The 18,424-nt window shown below is 38.8% G+C and overlaps 1 protein-coding gene and 1 long non-coding RNA gene across 3 annotated transcripts in view; one reads left to right on the top strand and one right to left on the bottom strand.

Moving 5' to 3' along the window:
* LOC135114259 (polycystin-1-like protein 2) overlaps positions 1–15,462 on the top strand; it is a 39,793-nt gene extending 24,331 nt beyond the window's left edge. For both annotated transcript variants that reach the window (XM_064030104.1, XM_064030105.1), the window contains 22 exons: positions 265–409; positions 877–983; positions 1,286–1,406; positions 1,893–2,034; positions 2,120–2,213; positions 2,493–2,717; positions 3,159–3,266; positions 3,586–3,695; positions 4,198–4,363; positions 4,621–4,748; positions 7,467–7,620; positions 8,054–8,192; positions 9,078–9,162; positions 9,631–9,823; positions 10,565–10,694; positions 11,223–11,488; positions 11,755–11,933; positions 12,168–12,305; positions 12,892–13,087; positions 13,335–13,440; positions 13,874–14,057; positions 14,461–15,462. In XM_064030104.1, the coding sequence (XP_063886174.1) occupies positions 265–409; positions 877–983; positions 1,286–1,406; positions 1,893–2,034; positions 2,120–2,213; positions 2,493–2,717; positions 3,159–3,266; positions 3,586–3,695; positions 4,198–4,363; positions 4,621–4,748; positions 7,467–7,620; positions 8,054–8,192; positions 9,078–9,162; positions 9,631–9,823; positions 10,565–10,694; positions 11,223–11,488; positions 11,755–11,933; positions 12,168–12,305; positions 12,892–13,087; positions 13,335–13,440; positions 13,874–14,057; positions 14,461–15,256 (3,912 nt within the window). In that variant the 3' untranslated portion in view covers positions 15,257–15,462. The remainder of the gene's footprint in view (positions 1–264; positions 410–876; positions 984–1,285; positions 1,407–1,892; positions 2,035–2,119; positions 2,214–2,492; positions 2,718–3,158; positions 3,267–3,585; positions 3,696–4,197; positions 4,364–4,620; positions 4,749–7,466; positions 7,621–8,053; positions 8,193–9,077; positions 9,163–9,630; positions 9,824–10,564; positions 10,695–11,222; positions 11,489–11,754; positions 11,934–12,167; positions 12,306–12,891; positions 13,088–13,334; positions 13,441–13,873; positions 14,058–14,460) is intronic.
* Positions 9,698–18,144, bottom strand: LOC135114264 (uncharacterized). The gene is made up of 4 exons (XR_010275470.1): positions 16,415–18,144; positions 12,925–13,070; positions 10,551–10,596; positions 9,698–9,832 (listed from the first exon to the last, which is right to left on the bottom strand). It is a non-coding gene; the product is annotated as an uncharacterized LOC135114264 (long non-coding RNA).
* Between the last annotated feature and the right edge of the window lie 280 nt (positions 18,145–18,424).

Below are 18,424 nucleotides of genomic sequence, written 5' to 3' on the forward strand. Positions count from 1 at the left end.
ACTTACATTTTTCCCTCCTCGTGTACTCCCATAAGCCTACACTTTTCCCGTGCATTCATTCACTCTTATTTTTTTTATGCAGATTATCAGAGGAATTGTTCAAACTGATAATTTTCCAACTTTTTAAAATCCAAATTATCAAATTTATCTTTGAATTTATGCATACTGCTGAGTCACATCACTTCCATTGGTAATGTATTCCATTGATCTGTTTCTTCACCTGGAAAAATAAATTTATGTACATCCTTATTTCTGTATCTACAGTCTTATGTACCCACCTCAGAGAAGCTTTCCCCAAACACTCGGATCATCAGCCTTGATGTGTTCCTGGAAGGGCAAATGGTGAATGCATCAAGTGTGAAGGAAGGAATCTTTATTGATATTCCAAGAAACCCAAAGGAACTGCCTGGTGAGCTATGATGTCTCACTGTGTCTGTATCTAGTGTTCTATTCTTTTGCTAAATCCATCCCACCAGGTTGAGATTCCTCTTTAAACATGCAAATTGACATACAATTGCTTAATCTACATCCTGCACCTATTCTCTGTCAGCAAAACAGGGATCACAGTGTTTGAAGAGAACCCCAAATAATGTCCACCTATCTGAAAATTTGAATTAGCTGGTCTTTGAACTACTGATCACTTCCAGAAGCTAATCACATGGCCATCACCTACCTAAATTGTTCCTCTCCCAGTGACAAGATGAGATACCCTAAAATTATTCAAGTTTTGATTGGAGTGACTATGAAATGCACTAGTGAAGGGTGAAAGTTCATAGATGGCAGTCTTACAGCACTAGTGTAAGAATAAGGAATTACGAGTATGTATATGAATCTTGATCTCTGACTGGACTTTTCATTTCATTTTTTCATACACAGAACCCATACTGGTGACAGAAAACAAGGCACTTGAGACGATGGGCCACCACCCCCTTGTTTACCATGCCTTTAACGTGACAAATGAAAATGCAGCCGTTAACATTGAAGTGAGTCATAATCTTATGCATATATCACAAGTGAAATAAGTCTCAGAGTGAAATAAAACTGTGGTTTATTTATTTTTCATTCATTAGTTACTGTTGTAGAAGTCATTGAAGTTGGTCTGATGGAACAGCTTTTTCCTACCCTCAGAAAACATTCTCTGTAACTAGCAAGGGTTGCCTTTGGTAAAAAAAATAAAAAATAAATAAATAAATAAAACATTAATGGAATAAACATTGGTAATTTTCTTTCTTTATTTACTTATTAAGATATTTATATTTTTAACCTCTTGCTTCCTCGTTGCCAGGTCTCGGCTAATGGCAGCCAAGCATCCCGGCTAGTGATGCTATTGGGTTACAATTACTTGCCAACACCTGCACGCTTTGAGCTACTGAGTCAGGTGACGGCCATCCCTACCAATGACAAGGGTACGTGCAAGGTGGGACACACCTCGACCTGCCTGTTGAAGTAAATGTAGGAAGCACACACAAGGTTATACTCGTATTTAAAGGGACTTGTCATGTGTAGGTCTGATGGCTTCTTGGAACTTCCCTTATTTTTTTTTTTATTTATTTATTTTCTTATGTAAGATGGTGTTGGCCAAGGGCAACAAAATATGTATATAAAAAGAGTTCAATGGGATGCTGCTTTTGTCTGCCAGAGTGAGCTGCCAGACCATGCTACACCTACCAGAGCATTTGCATATCTAATTTTTAGTAATAAAAGCTGTAGTAAAACATGTATGTGTAGCATCTTAGTTTATCTGTCTCCTGTGTTGGCTGTATAGTGGAAAGCTGATTCTCTAAGTCCTGCTTCTTCATCTGACAGTAATTGAAAGAAAAGGGTAGAAGTACTGATGATGATCTAAAGAGCTATTTATTGCTTCCTTCTAACTGAATATTTACTCTCATCAGGTGTTCATGATTTGCTTCTGACTGGTGACATCATTAAAAGCCGCACTGGGCGTTTCTTTGTGGCCATGGGATTAGTGAAGGAAGGAGTGGATGCAGCAGCACTCCATGCAAACACCACTGCCCTCACCTATGACATGCTGGAGTAAGTAGTCCTGTGCTGATGCCATTGAGAAATATTACAATTTGTGTATTTGTTTTTAAACCTCCTCTGTATTTCTCCTTTACAGGCGGAAAATGGAAGATTACTCATTGAGAATATTTACTTCTGGGTGCTATTTTTTCAATGACTCATCTCTAATGTGGTCATCTGAAAATTTGGAGGTGAAGTGTGCGTTCTTTATCGTCTTTTGTGATCCTTATGTATATTTTATGTATGTATTTATGTATCTTCTGCAGCAGGGGATACATGTTATATTTTACCTCTTTACCTTGAAATTTCTCTCACCACTTTAATTTTAATGTGTACTTGTTTATCTTTCATTTTCTCATAAAGACTGATTCACGAATCCAAATGAAATATTCCCTTATAATACATAAGTACATATGGATTAAAATATTTCCACACCAAACCATCATTACTTAACTTCTCTTTCTCCTTAGGTGGTCAATGCAACGTATGAAAGAACAATGTGCCGGTCGACGCATCTCACAGCCTTTGGTTCCCGCTTCTTTCCAACTCCAAACTCAATCAGCTTTGAATTCATCTTTGCTAATGCTGGCTTCCTTGACAACACTGCAATTTATGTTACCCTTGCAGTCACTCTGTTTGTGTTTGTTTGTCTACTGATAGTGGCAAGAATAAAGGACAAACAAGATGTGAAAAAGGTGTGTATGTGTGTGTGTGTGTGTGTCAGCTTGTATGATCATAGTAAGCTTTGAAATATTAAGAAGTGTAGAGGGAATCAAAACATGCAATTAAAATCTTTAGTAGTCTCATTTGTGTGAGTAATAGACTGTAGCATTTATAAGTATCACAAGTTATTACATTACATTCTCAAGGAGGGTGTTTCCATGCACTGTCTTACATTTATTTGTGGACTCTTAAGGAGAAACTTGATTACTTTAAGGCGAATAAGAATTTAGCAGAGTAGTATCTTTTAATGATGGGGATAATAGTGTGAATAACATGTGTGTGAATGTGTGGTGTCTTGCCTGGGCCATCCTGTGTGGGATTGCCAGCCTTTTATACAGATAAATAGATGTCTTATTGTTTGATAAACCTCACTGGCACCTGTTATATTCCATGGATTGTCTTGTTGATTGAAGCGAGGAGCCACAGCGCTGCCAGACAACAACATGGAGGACCGCTACCTGTATGAGATTGTTGTGTACACTGGCAGTGATAAGAATGCCTCCTGTGAATCCAAAGTGCAGGTGAGAGACAGATTCATGATTTCAAGAGACTTTTCCTTATAAATCTGGATATTCTTTTAAGACAATTCTCTGCTTTAGGACTGGTTTCTTCTATGGGATTTTTTTTTGCTATCTTTTTGTTTTTCTTGCTCTTAGCCAGAATCTCTTTAGAAAAAAATCAATTACAATCCTAAGGCAGATGAAATGTTAAACAAATGATTAACAGAGTTCAGTATAACTTTTCCTTTATTTTTAGTCTTGCAGTAATCCTTTACACTCTCCTCCAACTCCTCTTTTTCCTTTTCCTTATCCCCTTTCTCAACCTCCTTCTCTTCTGTAGATCATCCTCTCAGGTGAGTGTGGAGAGACAGAAGTAAGGACGCTGGAGGACAAGAACCGAAAAGTGTTTTGTAGGAATGGAATTGACTCATTTGTGATGGCTGAACCAAGGTAGGTGGTGTTGGTGGTGGTTGTCACTTAAACCAAATACACCTTAACATTAATGCCATACAGTAAGACTGAGTCTCTTTTCACTGCACTTTTCAGCAGTTACCATGCATATTAAAATCATGTGTTATGTCCATTGTGTCCTGTTTTCTAATACTGTTTCATCATAAATTTTCATATTCTTACCTAATTGTATTTTTACAGGATTGAGTCAAGGTTGTCATGTCACATTTTTAAAAATTAATTTGTCATATTTATCTTTAAAGCTATGAATGCTCTCTGTTTACACAATTTTGTTAGTCAGTGAATTCCATTGGCTGATTTCTTTGTCAGGAATACTATATTTCTTCATCTTTCTAAGCTATTTTTTATGTACAATTTCTTACCATATCCTTTTAATGCTGATTGCTATGGTACCTCAAAATCTGTCCTATCATTCTTTTCTTTTCCCACTACACATTTGTACATCATGATCATGTCACTTTGTTTTTGTGTGTGTTACTAGGCCACTAGGAGACCTTCAGTACCTGAGGGTGTGGCATGACAACTCTGGTGAGGAGGGTATGTCGTCCTGGCAGCTGGCCTTCATCAGTGTGAGGGACCTGCAAACGCAACGCAAGACTCTCTTCATTGCCAACCGCTGGCTCTCCCTTGACCGGGATGATGGGGAGGTGAGGCCAGGGTTGCTTGTGATGGTTGGAGCAGGAGAAGGAAAGGTGCAATGGTGTAAGGGCAGCTATTAGAACCATGGTGGCAGGCAGGAAGGTGTGGACTCAGGAAAGAGATGATGAGAGATGATGATAAAGAGTGATGGGAAAAAAAGGAGAGAAAAAGATGCTGAAGGAGAGATAAGGATGAGCAATGAGTGGCATAAAAAAAAGGAGATTGAAAAATGTTGAGGTTTGCATTGATATTTAACTGCTTACAGATTGATGTCACCTTCTCAACCTCAAGCATGGATCAACTCACCAACTTTAGCCATCTGTACGAGGCCAGCAAGCAGCGAGGAATCAAGGATCGACACATCTGGTTTTCCATGTTTTTCAGGCCTCCCAGGTGAGTCATTGCCTCCTGCAACCTCTGTCTCTGTTCTTGAGTGTCAGAATGACGCTATATAACATTCAGTGTTTACCTAAAGACTGGCTAGGAGTCAGTCTTGCAATGCACTGATTTTGCTTTTAAAGCCCTGTGATGTGAAAAACTCTAGATTTTTTTTTTTCACATGTGCTCTCATAATCCCCCCTTATATAAACCCTGAGAAATTGATCTGAAGATGAGGTAAATTTACCATGAGAGATCCTCTTGTCTGGGATTAAACTCATGTCAGGATACTGAAGACAGTGAGAGACCTACATGTTATTGGTCAGCCTGTAGGTGATCACCAATGCCTGAGTGATTTTTTGTTGTTCTTGACTGTCTCAACACTACACAGCCTTAATGTTCCCTCAGAGTCTCTTATGAATCCTACATCACTAGAATCTCATGTGCTTCATATTTCTGCCTGGAATCATGCCAAGTCTGTTCTCCAACTAGCCAAAAACTTCTTCATTAATAGAAAGTGTCAAAATCTTTCAAGATCTAACTCACCTCATGACTTCTGGGATCTAGCCAAAAATATCTCCAATAACTTTGATTCTTCTTCTTTTCCTCCCTTATTTCAACCAGATGGCACCACAGCTATCAAAGCTATCTCTAAAGCTGAACTCTTTGTTCAGACCTTTGCTAAAATCTTTACCTTGGGTGATTCAGATCCTGTTCCTCCCTCTCCTCCACTTTCTGACTACTTCATGCAACCTTTTAAAATTCTTTGTGATGATGTTTTCCATGCCCTCACTGGCCTAAACCCTCAGAAGGCTTATGGACCTGACGGGGTCTCTCCTGTTGTTCTCCAAAACTGTGCTTCCATGCTTGCACCTTGCCTAGTCAAACTCTTTCAACTCTATCAACATCTATCTTTCCTTCTTGCTGGAAGTTTGCCTACATTCAGCCTGTTCCTAAAAAGGGTGATTATTCTAATCCCTCAAACTACCGTGCTATTGATTTAATTTCCTGCCTATCTAAAGTTTTTGAATCTCTCCTCAACAGGAAGATTCATAAACATCTATCACTTCACAACCTTCTATCTGATTGCCAGTATGGGTTCCGCCAAAGCCGCTCTGCTAGTGATCTTCTGGCTTTCCTTACTGAGTCTTGGTCATCCTCTTTTAAAGATTTTATTGAAGCTTTTGCTGTTGCCTTAGACATATCAAAAGCTTTTGATAGAGTCTGGCACAAAGCTTTGATTTCCAAACAAACCTCCTACAGCTTCTATCCTTCTCTCTGTAATTTCATCTCAACTTTCCTTTCTGACTGTTCTATTGCTGCTGTGATAGAGACTCACTGTTCTTCTCCTAAATCTGTTAGCATTGGTGTTCCTCATGGTTCTGTCCTGTCACCCACTCTCTTCCTATTATTCATCATTGATCTTCTAAACCAAACTTCTTGTCCTATCCACTCCTACACTGATGATACTACCCTGCAGTTTTCTATGTCTTTTCATAGACATCCAACCCTTCAGGAAGTAAACAGTTCATGCAAGGAAGCCACAAAACACCTAACTTCTGATCTCTCTAAAATTTTTGATTAGGGCAGAGCAAACTTGGTATTGTTTGATGCCTCAAAAACTCACTTCCTCCATCTGTCAACTCGACACAACCTTCCAGACAACTATCCCCTCTTCTTCAATGACACTAAACTGTCCCCCTCTTCTACACTGAACATCCCCGACCTGTTCTTTTCTTATAATTTAAACAGGAAACTTCACATCTCATCTCTAGCTAAAACAGCTTCTGTGAAGTTAGACATTCTGAGACATCTCTGCCAATTTTTCTCAACCCTCCAGCTGCTAACTCTGTACGAGGGCCTTATCCGTCCATGTATGGAGTATGCTTCACATGTCTGTGGGGTTCCACTCATACTCCTCTCCTCTAACTGATTGTCTTCAGCCTCTTTCTCATTGCTGTAATGTTGCATCTCTAGCTTTCTTCTACTGCTATTTTCATGCTAACTGCTCTTTTGATCTTGCTAACTGCATGCGTCCCCTCCTCCCGTGGCCTCAATGCACAAGACTTTCTTCTTTCTCTCACCCCTATTCTGTCCACCTCTCTAATGCAAGAGTTAACCAGTATTCTCAATCATTCATCCCTTTCTCTGGTAAACTCTGAACTCCCTGCATGCTTGTGTATTTTCACTTTCCTATGTCTTGAATTCCTTCAAGAGGGAGGTTTCAAGACACTTATCCTTCAATTTTTGACTACCGCTTTGGACCCTGTTCGGGGACCAGCATCTCAGTGGACTTTTTTTTTATTGGATTTTTTGTTGCCCTTGGCCAGTGTTCCTCCTACATAATATATATATGAATAATTTTCTTGGCAACTCTTATAATTTCTTTATGTTTAACTATGTGTTTTTCTGTCCCAGCTAAAAGTGTTAATCTCATCTAAGCATAATTAGAACAACTTTAGTGCTATGGCTTGGCACTTAAAATCTATATAGTTCAATTACATATGCATTCCTTAAATATTTTTTCATCAAATTCATGGCATAACTCATTATGATCATGTATTGCCACCAGGGGCAGATGGAGATAAGAATGTGAATGGTGAGTGTGAGGTGCCTTGTCTGAGCAACCCTGTGTGGGACTGCTGGCCTGTTATATAGATCGATTAACAAAGAACAGTTGATACAATTACTCTTTAGTCTTTATCATCTACTCACAAGTGATCTTCTTATCAGGTCTCGGTACACACGAGTGGAACGAACAGCAGTGTGTGCAGCCTTTATCTACCTCTCTATGCTGTGCAGTGCAATGTGGTATTCAACTATTCCAGATGCACCAATGGGGGAAGGGTTTTTGAGCATTGGCCCTTTCTCCCTCACTGCTGAAAAGGTGAGAAACTTGTTGACATCCTGGACTTGAATCATAATGACTTGCTTCTACTTTTATCTCTGAACAAACTTAATGTTAAAATTAATTTTTCACTTAACTTTTTACCATTTCTCTATCCCCTTATTGTTGCTTAGTGTTATTATATTTAAATATATGCATTATAGAAACCAACTTTCATCTTTTTTCCTGTCACTGTCTTGTAAAAGATTCTGAAGTTTTTGTTCCTTAAGTGAATAAAGATTGCAGTAAGAAGAAAAGAATGAAAGAAGTCTGAAGTAATATGAATTATCTATGAGAGAGAGAGAGAGAGAGAGAGAGAGAGAGAGAGAGAGAGAGAGAGAGAGAGAGAGAGAGAGAGAGAGAGAGAGAGAGAGAGAGAGAAAAGTTGGGGTGGGGGGGAAGCAAGCTACTATCAACCTTTCCCTTCACACAGGCAGCTGTGGGTTTGGCCTCCCTTCTAATAGTGTATCCAGGGATCCAGTTCATCATTTGGCTGTTCAGAAGATCAGGTCCACGAGTCCGGCCTTACTCCAGAGCCTTCACCGCTAGGCACGAGCAATGCCAGCAACAGAGTGAGTTGTGGTATCAGGAACAGTTTAATATTTGCATTATGTCTCACAGCACTAAAGTTTGTTTTTCCTTGTACTTATGGTGGTCAGCACTTTCATCCTGCCAGTGTTATATGTTCCATCAGAATAGGCTTGAAATTCACATATACTGTATTGTCATAGTGGTAATTAAAAGTGGTAATTAAAATTTATCTGTGGTACTTAAGGAACTTAAGAAAATAAGGGAAACTGCAAGAAGCCATCAGGCCTACATGTGACAGTCCATGCATAAAACTTACCTATTTCCAAGTATCATCCTCATTATAAATTTATCTTCAACCTGATTACTGAGTAGTCCATTTGTTTAGCATTTGATTTAAAAAAACACTTCCTTCATGTTTCTTTTTAAATTTAACTCTGTCAAGCTTGAACTTATAGTTTCTTATCCTATCCTGATTACTGACCCTGAAGGTTTTGCTTATGCCACCGTTCTTTATACACTGAAAAATTTCAAGGTTTTTAACTTTGCATTAAAATAATTGGTACACTTAGGAATAAAATGCCACTAAAACTGTGGAACATTATCTTGTTGTGGGGAGTGAGGAAGCGTATGCATTGCAGTAATCAGTGGAGTTAGACAAGTTAGGTGCAACCAAATTAGATGGATACACTGAGAGTACAGATATGTTCCTCCAACCAAGACATCCTAATCCAGAGTGGCATGGTATTGGCCTTACTTTCTCTCAGCCATAACCTCTACATCTGTATACATAAGTGCTCCCACAGCTGACAAAGATAACAAGAGAAGGTTAGGGGAAGCCTTTGTTGTGTGGCAGATTTTTATAGAGCCTGAAATTGATGATGATGATGATGATGATTACTTAACATATTTCCCCTCCCTTCTTTCAGGAGAGGAGTCTGGTTTGCCACGAGAGGAGCTGGAGGAACATACCCGAGTGAGGGACATTCTCTCCCTTAGCAATACTGATGAGAGGTGTGTATGTGTGAGAGAGAGAGAGAGAGAGAGAGAGAGAGAGAGAGAGAGAGAGAGAGAGAGAGAGAGAGAGAGAGAGAGAGAGAGAGAGAAAGAGACTTGTTTGTTACCTCCACTGTTTTTTTTAACCAATATATCAACGTTTCTTGAAAGTATTTCTCTGTATCATTTGTTTCAGTTGCATCAAGAACTTCCTTGTATATAACAAAATTCAAGTTAGTGTATTGCCTTCACTCACTTAATTGATAATGAAAGAATTATTAATTTATTTTTTATATAAGGAAGAGGCTGGAAACAGGCTTCACAATTTATTCAAGGTTATAGTCTCACTCCATTAAAGAAAGCTGGAGAATTCTTAAAAGAGTGTGGTCAGTTAAGTCCCTGAGAAAAATTTAATTATTCCTTTGTTTCCTCTGACAGAACACACACATCATTCACTAAGTACAATCTTTAATTTCTGTTCTACAGTCATGAGAGGCCCTTCTTGCTGGGGTGGTGGGGACGTCTGCTGGCCTGGCTGCTGGTGTTGGCAGTGATTGGTGTCTCGGTCTTCTTTGTGTGGGCATATGCTTTGCAATTTGGTGCTGAGAAGACCAGTCGCTGGCTTACTTCTCTTATTGTAACATTCTTGTTCTCGATCCTGGTAGTGGAGCCTCTCATGGTGAATATCCTGTAACTTTGTTAAATCACATTTCTGGTGATATATATATATATACTCGTATATATATATATATATATATATATATATATATATATATATATATATATATATATATATATATATATATATATATATATATATATATATATATATATATATATATATATATATATATATATATATATATATATATATATATATATATATATATATATATATATATATATATATATATATATATATATATATATATATATATATATATATATATATATATATATATATATATATATATATATATATATATATATATATATATATATATATATATATATATATATATATATATATATATATATATATATATATATATATATATATATATATATATATATATATATATATATATATATATATATATATATATATATACAAAGCTACTCAATGTTGCCTTGTCTGCTAAATCTATGTGAAGAGTCAAGAGAGTTAACCAAGATAATGAGACCCTCATGTTGACACATATTTGGTTAAAAGCTGGAAACAAATCATGCTCCTTAATTCACAGGAACATATAATGTTATACTTGCATCTCTCCAGCAGGAATGAGGGAGATAATGGGCTCTTTTCTTGATGGAAGTCGAACCCCTTAAATTAAAGTCAAACCTCACTGAATCAAACTGTGTCTACTTTTCTTTCCTTTATCTCATATTGTATCTCTAAGCCTTGCCTGTCTCTGTAAAGGTGCTGTTTGGTGCTGTAGTAGAGGCATCTTGCTGCAAAAGAAAGAAATCCTTGCAAGTGGATGTTGATGATATTGACTTTGATGAGCTGGAACCTGACCTTGAAATGGATGAAGAGTGGCAGCATCTAGGTGAGCTCCTCCTCCGCATCCTTCTCTTCCTCTTCCTTTTCTTCTATCTCCTCCTCCTCAAAAAATTTTCAGGGACCTCAAATGGGAAACTTAAGACCACTAAGTGTACAATACATGAAATATTTAATATACATATAACATAATTCTCTCTCTCTCTCTCTCTCTCTCTCTCTCTCTCTCTCTCTCTCTCTCTCTCTCTCTCTCTCTCTCTCTCTCTCTCTCTCTCTCTCTCTCTCTCTCTCTCTCTCTCTCTCTCTCTCTCTCTCTCTCTCTCTCTCTCTCTCTCTGTCTCTCTCTCTCTCTCTGTCTCTCTCTCTGTCTCTCTCTCTCTGTCTCTCTCTCTCTCTCTCTGTCTCTCTCTCTCTCTCTCTGTCTCTCTCTGTCTCTCTCTCTCTCTCTCTCTCTCTCTCTCTCTCTCTCTCTCTCTCTCTCTCTCTCTCTCTCTCTCTCTCTCTCTCTCTCTCTCTCTCTCTCTCTCTCTCTCTCTCTCTCTCCTGACCCAATCTCACCTTTCGTTACCAACAACAGAACCCCTGGACCCAACCTACCCAAGGAAAGTCCACAGAATTCCTGGAAACAAGGACACCTCTATACTGGACGAGCTGCGTGTGAAGCTGGTGAAGGAACGTGAGATGACCCTTGTGCTGAGGGACGTGGGCGCCTACCTGCTGTTTGTGTTTGTGGTAATGATCCTTACTTATGGCGAGAGAGATGAGTCCTCTTACCGCATGGTGGAAAACTTCAGAAACGCTTTCATCAAGGAGGGGGATCTCAAGTGGGATTATAAGAACAAGGTAAGACAGAACTGTGTAATGTGCTATAGTATTGGGAATATGAGGTAGTAGTAGGGGAGAGATTGTTATCAGTATTATCATTGAATTGTAAGCATCCACAGCTTGAGATGTGGAAGTTTCATTTGAGTGGGCTTGCTAGCACACACACACACACACACACACACACACACACACACACACACACACACACACACACACACACACACACACACACACACACACACACACACACCTCTAAATCTCTTCTCACACCCACATCGTCACAGATGAAGACAACGGACCACTACTGGCGGTGGCTGAAAGAAGTAATGCTCAGTGAGTTGAGGGCACAGAATTGGTACAATGGGAAGCCGCCCTATGGCCTCAGGGGCTTCCTTGATGACCGCCAGAACAGGATCATGGGGCATGCCATTCTGCGGCAAGTTCGCAACAATAGGGAGTGCAGGTGAGCATTGGCTATCATGAGAGGAAGGAAGGCCAGCCACTTCAATAAAGGGAGGTATTAGTTCCTCCCTAGCCACCATGAGAGGAGGGAAGGTCAGCCACTTCACTAAAGGGAGGTATTAGCTGTAGTTTGTACAAGCATTCATGCATGCAGCATACATCAGAGACAATAGCAGAGAGTGTGGTAGTGTATATAATATTACAGTGAACAAGTACTTTTCTGCCTTGTCCACAGACCATCCAATCAGGTGAAGATACTTGTAAGTGACTGCAGTGGGTGGCGAGGGGAGTTCTTGGAGGACAATAATCATTACTGTGCACACTGGCTCAACTCTGCTACCCACCCAGGAGCCTGTAGCTTGCCCGAGTTCAGGTGAGTATGAGAGAGAGGCATGAGTGAGGCAAAAAGGATTGGCAAAGTGAGATGAGTAGACAAGGACTTAGGTGGAGGAGAAAAGTATGAAAGATGTGATGAGTTAGGGTGTGGTAGGTACAAGGAGAAAAAAAATGAAAAATGAAAAAGATGGATGATATGGGTGTGTGAGAGGCAAATAAGAGGAATTGATGATACACACACACACACACACACACACACACACACACACACACACACACACACACACACACACACACACACACACACACACACACACACACACACACACACACACACACACACACACACACACACACACACACACACACACACACAGATAGTTTCCCACTGAGAAATATAGAAGTATGGAAAAAGCGAAGTGAGGATGTAGTGTCGGCAATGAGTGCGCACAACTTTAAGGAAAAGCTAGACAAGTGTAGATATGGAAATGGGACAACATGAATGTAGCTCAAGCCCCATAAATTACAACTAGGTAAATACACACACACACACACACACACACACACACACACACAACACCAAATGTTATTTCTATTCTGTGTTTAACCTGTCTTCCTCTCAGATACAGCACGGCTAAAGAACTAGAGTCATTCACCTCATCTGGACGGCTTGGGAGTTACACAGGAGGAGGATATGTACTGCATCTGAAGGGCACAAGTTCGGAGCTGTTAAGGCGTCTCAACCACCTCCAGCACCTGGGATGGATTGACAGATACACGAGAGCTGTCATGCTTGAGTTCTCTGTGTATAATGCAAATGTAAGAGTATTCATATCTATCCAATGTATAGTATATGTAATATATAAGTAATTAGAATGGATTTGCTTCAGTGTTAGTGCATCAGAAAGTCCCTTGATGCTACAGTATTATTTTTAAGTCAGTAAATAGTAATTTTAACAGCCTGAGATAAGGAGAATATGTAAATGATCCTGTTTTAGGAAAGAAACAGCAAAGAAACAGATTGCCTATTGCAACTAAAGCAAACTATTTTAATTTTCTTGTTCAGGTGAATTTGTTTGGCATTGCAACCATCATGGCAGAGTTCCACCCAGGGGGAGGCATCAGACCTTACTGGCGCTTTGACTCCAGTCCATTCATTCGCAACTCTAATGGTACGTGATGCTGGAGACAGGAAGATTATGTCTGTGAGAGAAGTATTGTGTAATGTTGGCTACAAATAGCATGCATAGATAGGTATATGTACAGTAGCTCCCCAAACCTTTCTTCAAAAAAAGAGGTTTATATTGTGACTCAATGGGTAATATTATTTGAAACATTTGGTGAATATGGTGGCAACAGTAGCCCTGCACACTAGGGATGGCTGCTGTATATTATGACCTGGGAAATTGATTGGCATATCAGCATCACTGATGTCAAGCCATGCACACCAACCTTACTGACGTGACATGTGATCAGGCAGTAGGTTTTGTATTGTTCATTATGCCACCCTTTGCACCACACTGTAAAGATAGTTTTGGGAGTTATTGTGCATACCACTTTTTTTCATGGAAGACTCACATGGCTTTCATTACTTCTCTCCCACAGCTTATGGCAGCTTTATTCTGCTGAATGAGCTTGCCTTTGTTCTGGCAACCATCTTCTTCACCTTCAGGGAGTTTTGGAAGTGTTACAAGAGTGGCTTTGGTGTTTATTTCAGTAGTTACTGGAATATGGCAGAGGTGGTCATTCTGTTGATTTCTTATGCAGCCATTGCAATCTATATTTTGAGGTATGTGTAGTTGGAAATTAGGAAGTTAACTCCAGTAAGGAATACACAAGGTTCTAAAATTTCATTAGTATTTTTGTAGTACAGCACACGAGCAGATGATGAAGTGATTATGACCAGAAAACTATATTGTCCAGTGACTAATAATAGCTCCAGCACTTTTTACATTAAGCTTGCTCTGTGTGATGAGTGAGAGGAGGTGAACTGGATGATGTGTAGGTGTGTGGATGGAGCACACTCACCCATGTGTGTGTGTGTGTGTGTGTGTGTGTGTATGCATGTGTATGAGAGAGAGAGAGAGAGAGAGAGAGAGAGAGAGAGAGAGAGAGAGAGAGTGTGGTGTGAGTCAACATTCTGTTGCCAGGTGGCATTCACTCCCCACCTACAAGAGTGCCTCTCCCCACAGATATCTGGAGGTGCAGCGGGTGCTCAAGATCTTTGACACAACGTTTGGCAATGGTTACATCAGGATGGAGTATGCTGCCCTGCTGGACCTTTACCTGCTCTATGCTGTTGGTTTCATTGTTTTCTTCACTACTGTCAAGTTCATCAAGCTTTTGCAGTTCAACAAACGCATGAATCTTTTGGGTCTGACTCTTTCCAAATGCTGGGAGGATCTGGAAGTGTTCTTCTTTACCTTTGGTGTTATTTTCTTTGCTTTCACCACTCTTTTCTTCACCATCTTCAATCTTCAGCTGGAGGAGTTTTCAAACTTCATGGCTTGTCTACAAATGAGCTTTGCTATGATGCTTGGGAAGTTTGACTTTGAATCAATGACACTGGCAAACTATTTGTCCCCTGTAATGTTCTTTGTGTTCTCCCTCAGTACCAGCATGATACTTATAAACCTCATGCTCACCATCATCATCAGGACATTTACACAGATCAAGAATGACCTTAAGAACAAGCCCAACAAGTATGACATCCTTGATTACATCACTAATAGGACAATGCTGTTCTTAAATCTCAGAACAGAGAAGCCATTACCCAAAGTTGCCCCACCTGTCCTGGATAATGAGACCTCTGCTCCCACAGATACCCCAGCAAGCAAGGAATTCCCAGAAAAGGTGGATGTCCTCCTTGCTTACATCAATGAGATGTATTTTAGTGGACAGATGGACTTCAATGATCCTTACACAAAGAAGTCAATGATGGGAAGTAAATCAACTAAATTGTATGGTAAATATGCAGAAATGGAATAAAATTAGGAAAAGAAGGAAATACAGAAATGAGTCAATCACATATCACACTTTAATAATGGTTCTTCTATATAAAATAATTTGGAAAATGCTCTTTTGAGTTGGAGATAAGCAGGCTATGATTGTCTTGATTTTTAGGGTGTGAGATTTAGACACCTGCACATTTCTCTCTAATGGGATTAATTGGTATCCATTGCAGTGTGAAGAGTGTTTTGAGGTTTGAATGCTTGTGTTCTCTTGCTGTTTGTTCAATAATGAAGGAAGAGCTTTTTTTTTCTTCTGATTTATAGCTCACTATTTCCAGACCTTACTACTTTGCTCAGTTTCTGTATCCTGACAAGTATTGGTGTTTTGCAGATGAAGTGTTCAAATATCTAATTTGCATGAAATAGAGAAAAATGTAACAGGAACATAATTCTAAAGATTACACAGTGTTTTTTTTACCACACCTGCTTTGCAGGAGGAAAGGTAGTATGAGAGCTGTGAGGGGAGAGGGTGAAGGATGGAAGTGAAAGGGTAGCATAAGAGGTGTGAGGAGAATTTGGTGAATGATAGAGATGAAAGGGTAAGAGGGGTTGGAAGTATGTAAGGTGTGATGGAAAGAAAGAATGAAGGATGGAGGTGTGTGGGATGGAGCTGCGAGGAAATGAACAATGAAGGATAGAGGTGTGAGCCAAGGAAGGCTGAAGGAAGGTGATGCTTCTTATGGTCCTATTTTGACGTGTGTGTGTGTGTGTGTGTGTGTGTGTGTGTGACTTACACTGTAAGGCGGCTGTGGGTGTAGGTAGTACAATAATCAACAATAATCATGATATCAATAATAATAATAATAACTAATAATAATAATAATAATAATAATAATAATAATAATAATAATAATAATAATAATGGAAAAGAAATGGCATGGCAAGTGCAGTATGTGTCAAGATTATAATTTTAAACATACAGATCTTGGCAGGTGTACAGAGGGGGTTCATGCTTAGCCACCATACTGTATACTTAATAATAAAAAAAAAAGACCTCCCGGAAACTTTCCTTCTGTCTTTCTGCTTTTTTCACTATCTTTTATTTCCATCTCCCCACTATACCCCCTCTTCAATCCCCCCAATAATGTAACAATCATATTAAATAACCTCTTAACTGTTAAACTGTTAAACTGACCCGAATAAGTCTGGGTAAAGGCGACACTCGTGAGTTGTGCATTGCTACTGCAGTATGCCACGCTGGACGAGCCTGGCAGCCTGACAGGCGGCAACGCAGCGGCCAGCTAATATATGCAAGCACAGGGGAACAATAAGCAATGAAACTCAAGAATGTTTTTTTTTTTTTTATAAATAAATTAATCTTTGCTAAACTACCACGAAAATCATGAAAACACCCTTGAAAACTTCCACTTGCTACCACTACAGTCGAGATAAGATAGGAAATGCTTAAAAAATAACAGGCTTTCAATAAAGAAACGATAATAGATTAGATTTTGCAGTTACATTTGCCTAAACTTACTCGCTAACCTTGAAAATACATACTAAAGAATGCCCGCCTAGCTTAACTGTTATAATTTGCTTGTTACCCGCCACACACGTCATGAGTTCAGAAATGAAAACTGTCAACGCTCATTTTTTTTCTTTTTCCTGTATTTTCCCTTTTCGTATACATTCCTCTTCCTCTTAAACGTGTTTTTGGGTGTTTTGTGGGCCATTCTCGGGTTTTCCTTGCCCCGCATAAACACTTCGTCAGTGGCAGGCGGCGGAAGAGGAGGATCGCCGAGGAGGACGAGACGTAGCCTATATTCCTGGCTTATGCTTTCTCAGTTGGCCGCTGAGGAGATGGGACCGTTGCATTATCGTATCAGGAATGGAATAAAACACGTTTCAACAGGTGTGAAGTTAAGAGGTTGGTGAATCTTTCGAAGTATTTGGCTTGTTTGGTTCAGGATGATGTAATTTTTTACTAATACTTGCATTATCTTACTACTTGAAAGAAACTTATACTAATACTTGCATTGTCTTACTTCTTGAATGAAACTTGAATTAAATTGAATGAAAGTGACGTGACAGGGAATGAATAGTGGTGTGGGTGGAGGAGGGGTGATGACGGGATAGGATGATGGTTGTGGCTATGCAGATAAAGAATGGTAAAGGGTAAAATATGGGAGGTATGATGGAGGGAAAGAGGTAGGGGAGAGAGTAATGGTGCAGCGATGGAGGGAATGAATGGTGGGGAGAGGAGTGGTTCAGGCTAAAGAAGTTTGTCTCAGTTCAGATGTCCGGCGAGATGGTAGCAGGGATCGTTTGCATGAAGTATTTCCTCTACTCAGGTTTCATTTCCTTCACAGTTAATGGATAATCAATATGACATTTCTACGCCTTCTTTAGGATTACCGCCACCGATTTAGTAGAGATGCTGGTATTATGAGTCATGCCAGAAGTGTTAGCATTATGAGGCATACACGCAGATAGTAGTGGAGGAAGCGAGGTGTGAGTTGCATGTTTCGAGCAAAGCTTTTCTCCCTCAACATTACTACCCGTGTCTATCCATTACACTGTTAAAATGTTTACTACTGCCATCATTTCTAATTAGATTTTTTCCGATTTTCGTATTCTTTTAAAAGTTTATTTTTAGTTAGGCTGTGACCTTTCCTACTACAAACCCAGTCCTCTTGTTCAAGGAAGAGTTACATTTGAAATAAAAAAAATGTGAAAATGACAACTGAGATCATGGCAGTATTCTATCATGTCAATAAATGAATTTATTATCTAATAAATAAATGAATTATAATATACTGCCATGATCTCAATTGTCAGTTTTAAATTTTTCATTTTAAATATAAACACAGCTCGTAGCCAGCAATTTCTGCGCCTGTCACTCAGCTGGGCTCAGGTTCTCACAAGCTATATATATATATACATACATACATATATATATATATATATATATATATATATATATATATATATATATATATATATATATATATATATATATATATATATATATATATATATATATATATATACTCGTATATATATATATATATATATATATAATATATATATATATATATATATATATATATATATATATATATACTATATATATATATATATATATATATATATATATATATATATATATATATATATACTATATATATATATATATATAAGAACA

Source organism: Scylla paramamosain, chromosome 27 (genome assembly GCF_035594125.1).
Source record: "Scylla paramamosain isolate STU-SP2022 chromosome 27, ASM3559412v1, whole genome shotgun sequence".
NCBI lineage: Eukaryota > Metazoa > Arthropoda > Malacostraca > Decapoda > Portunidae > Scylla > Scylla paramamosain.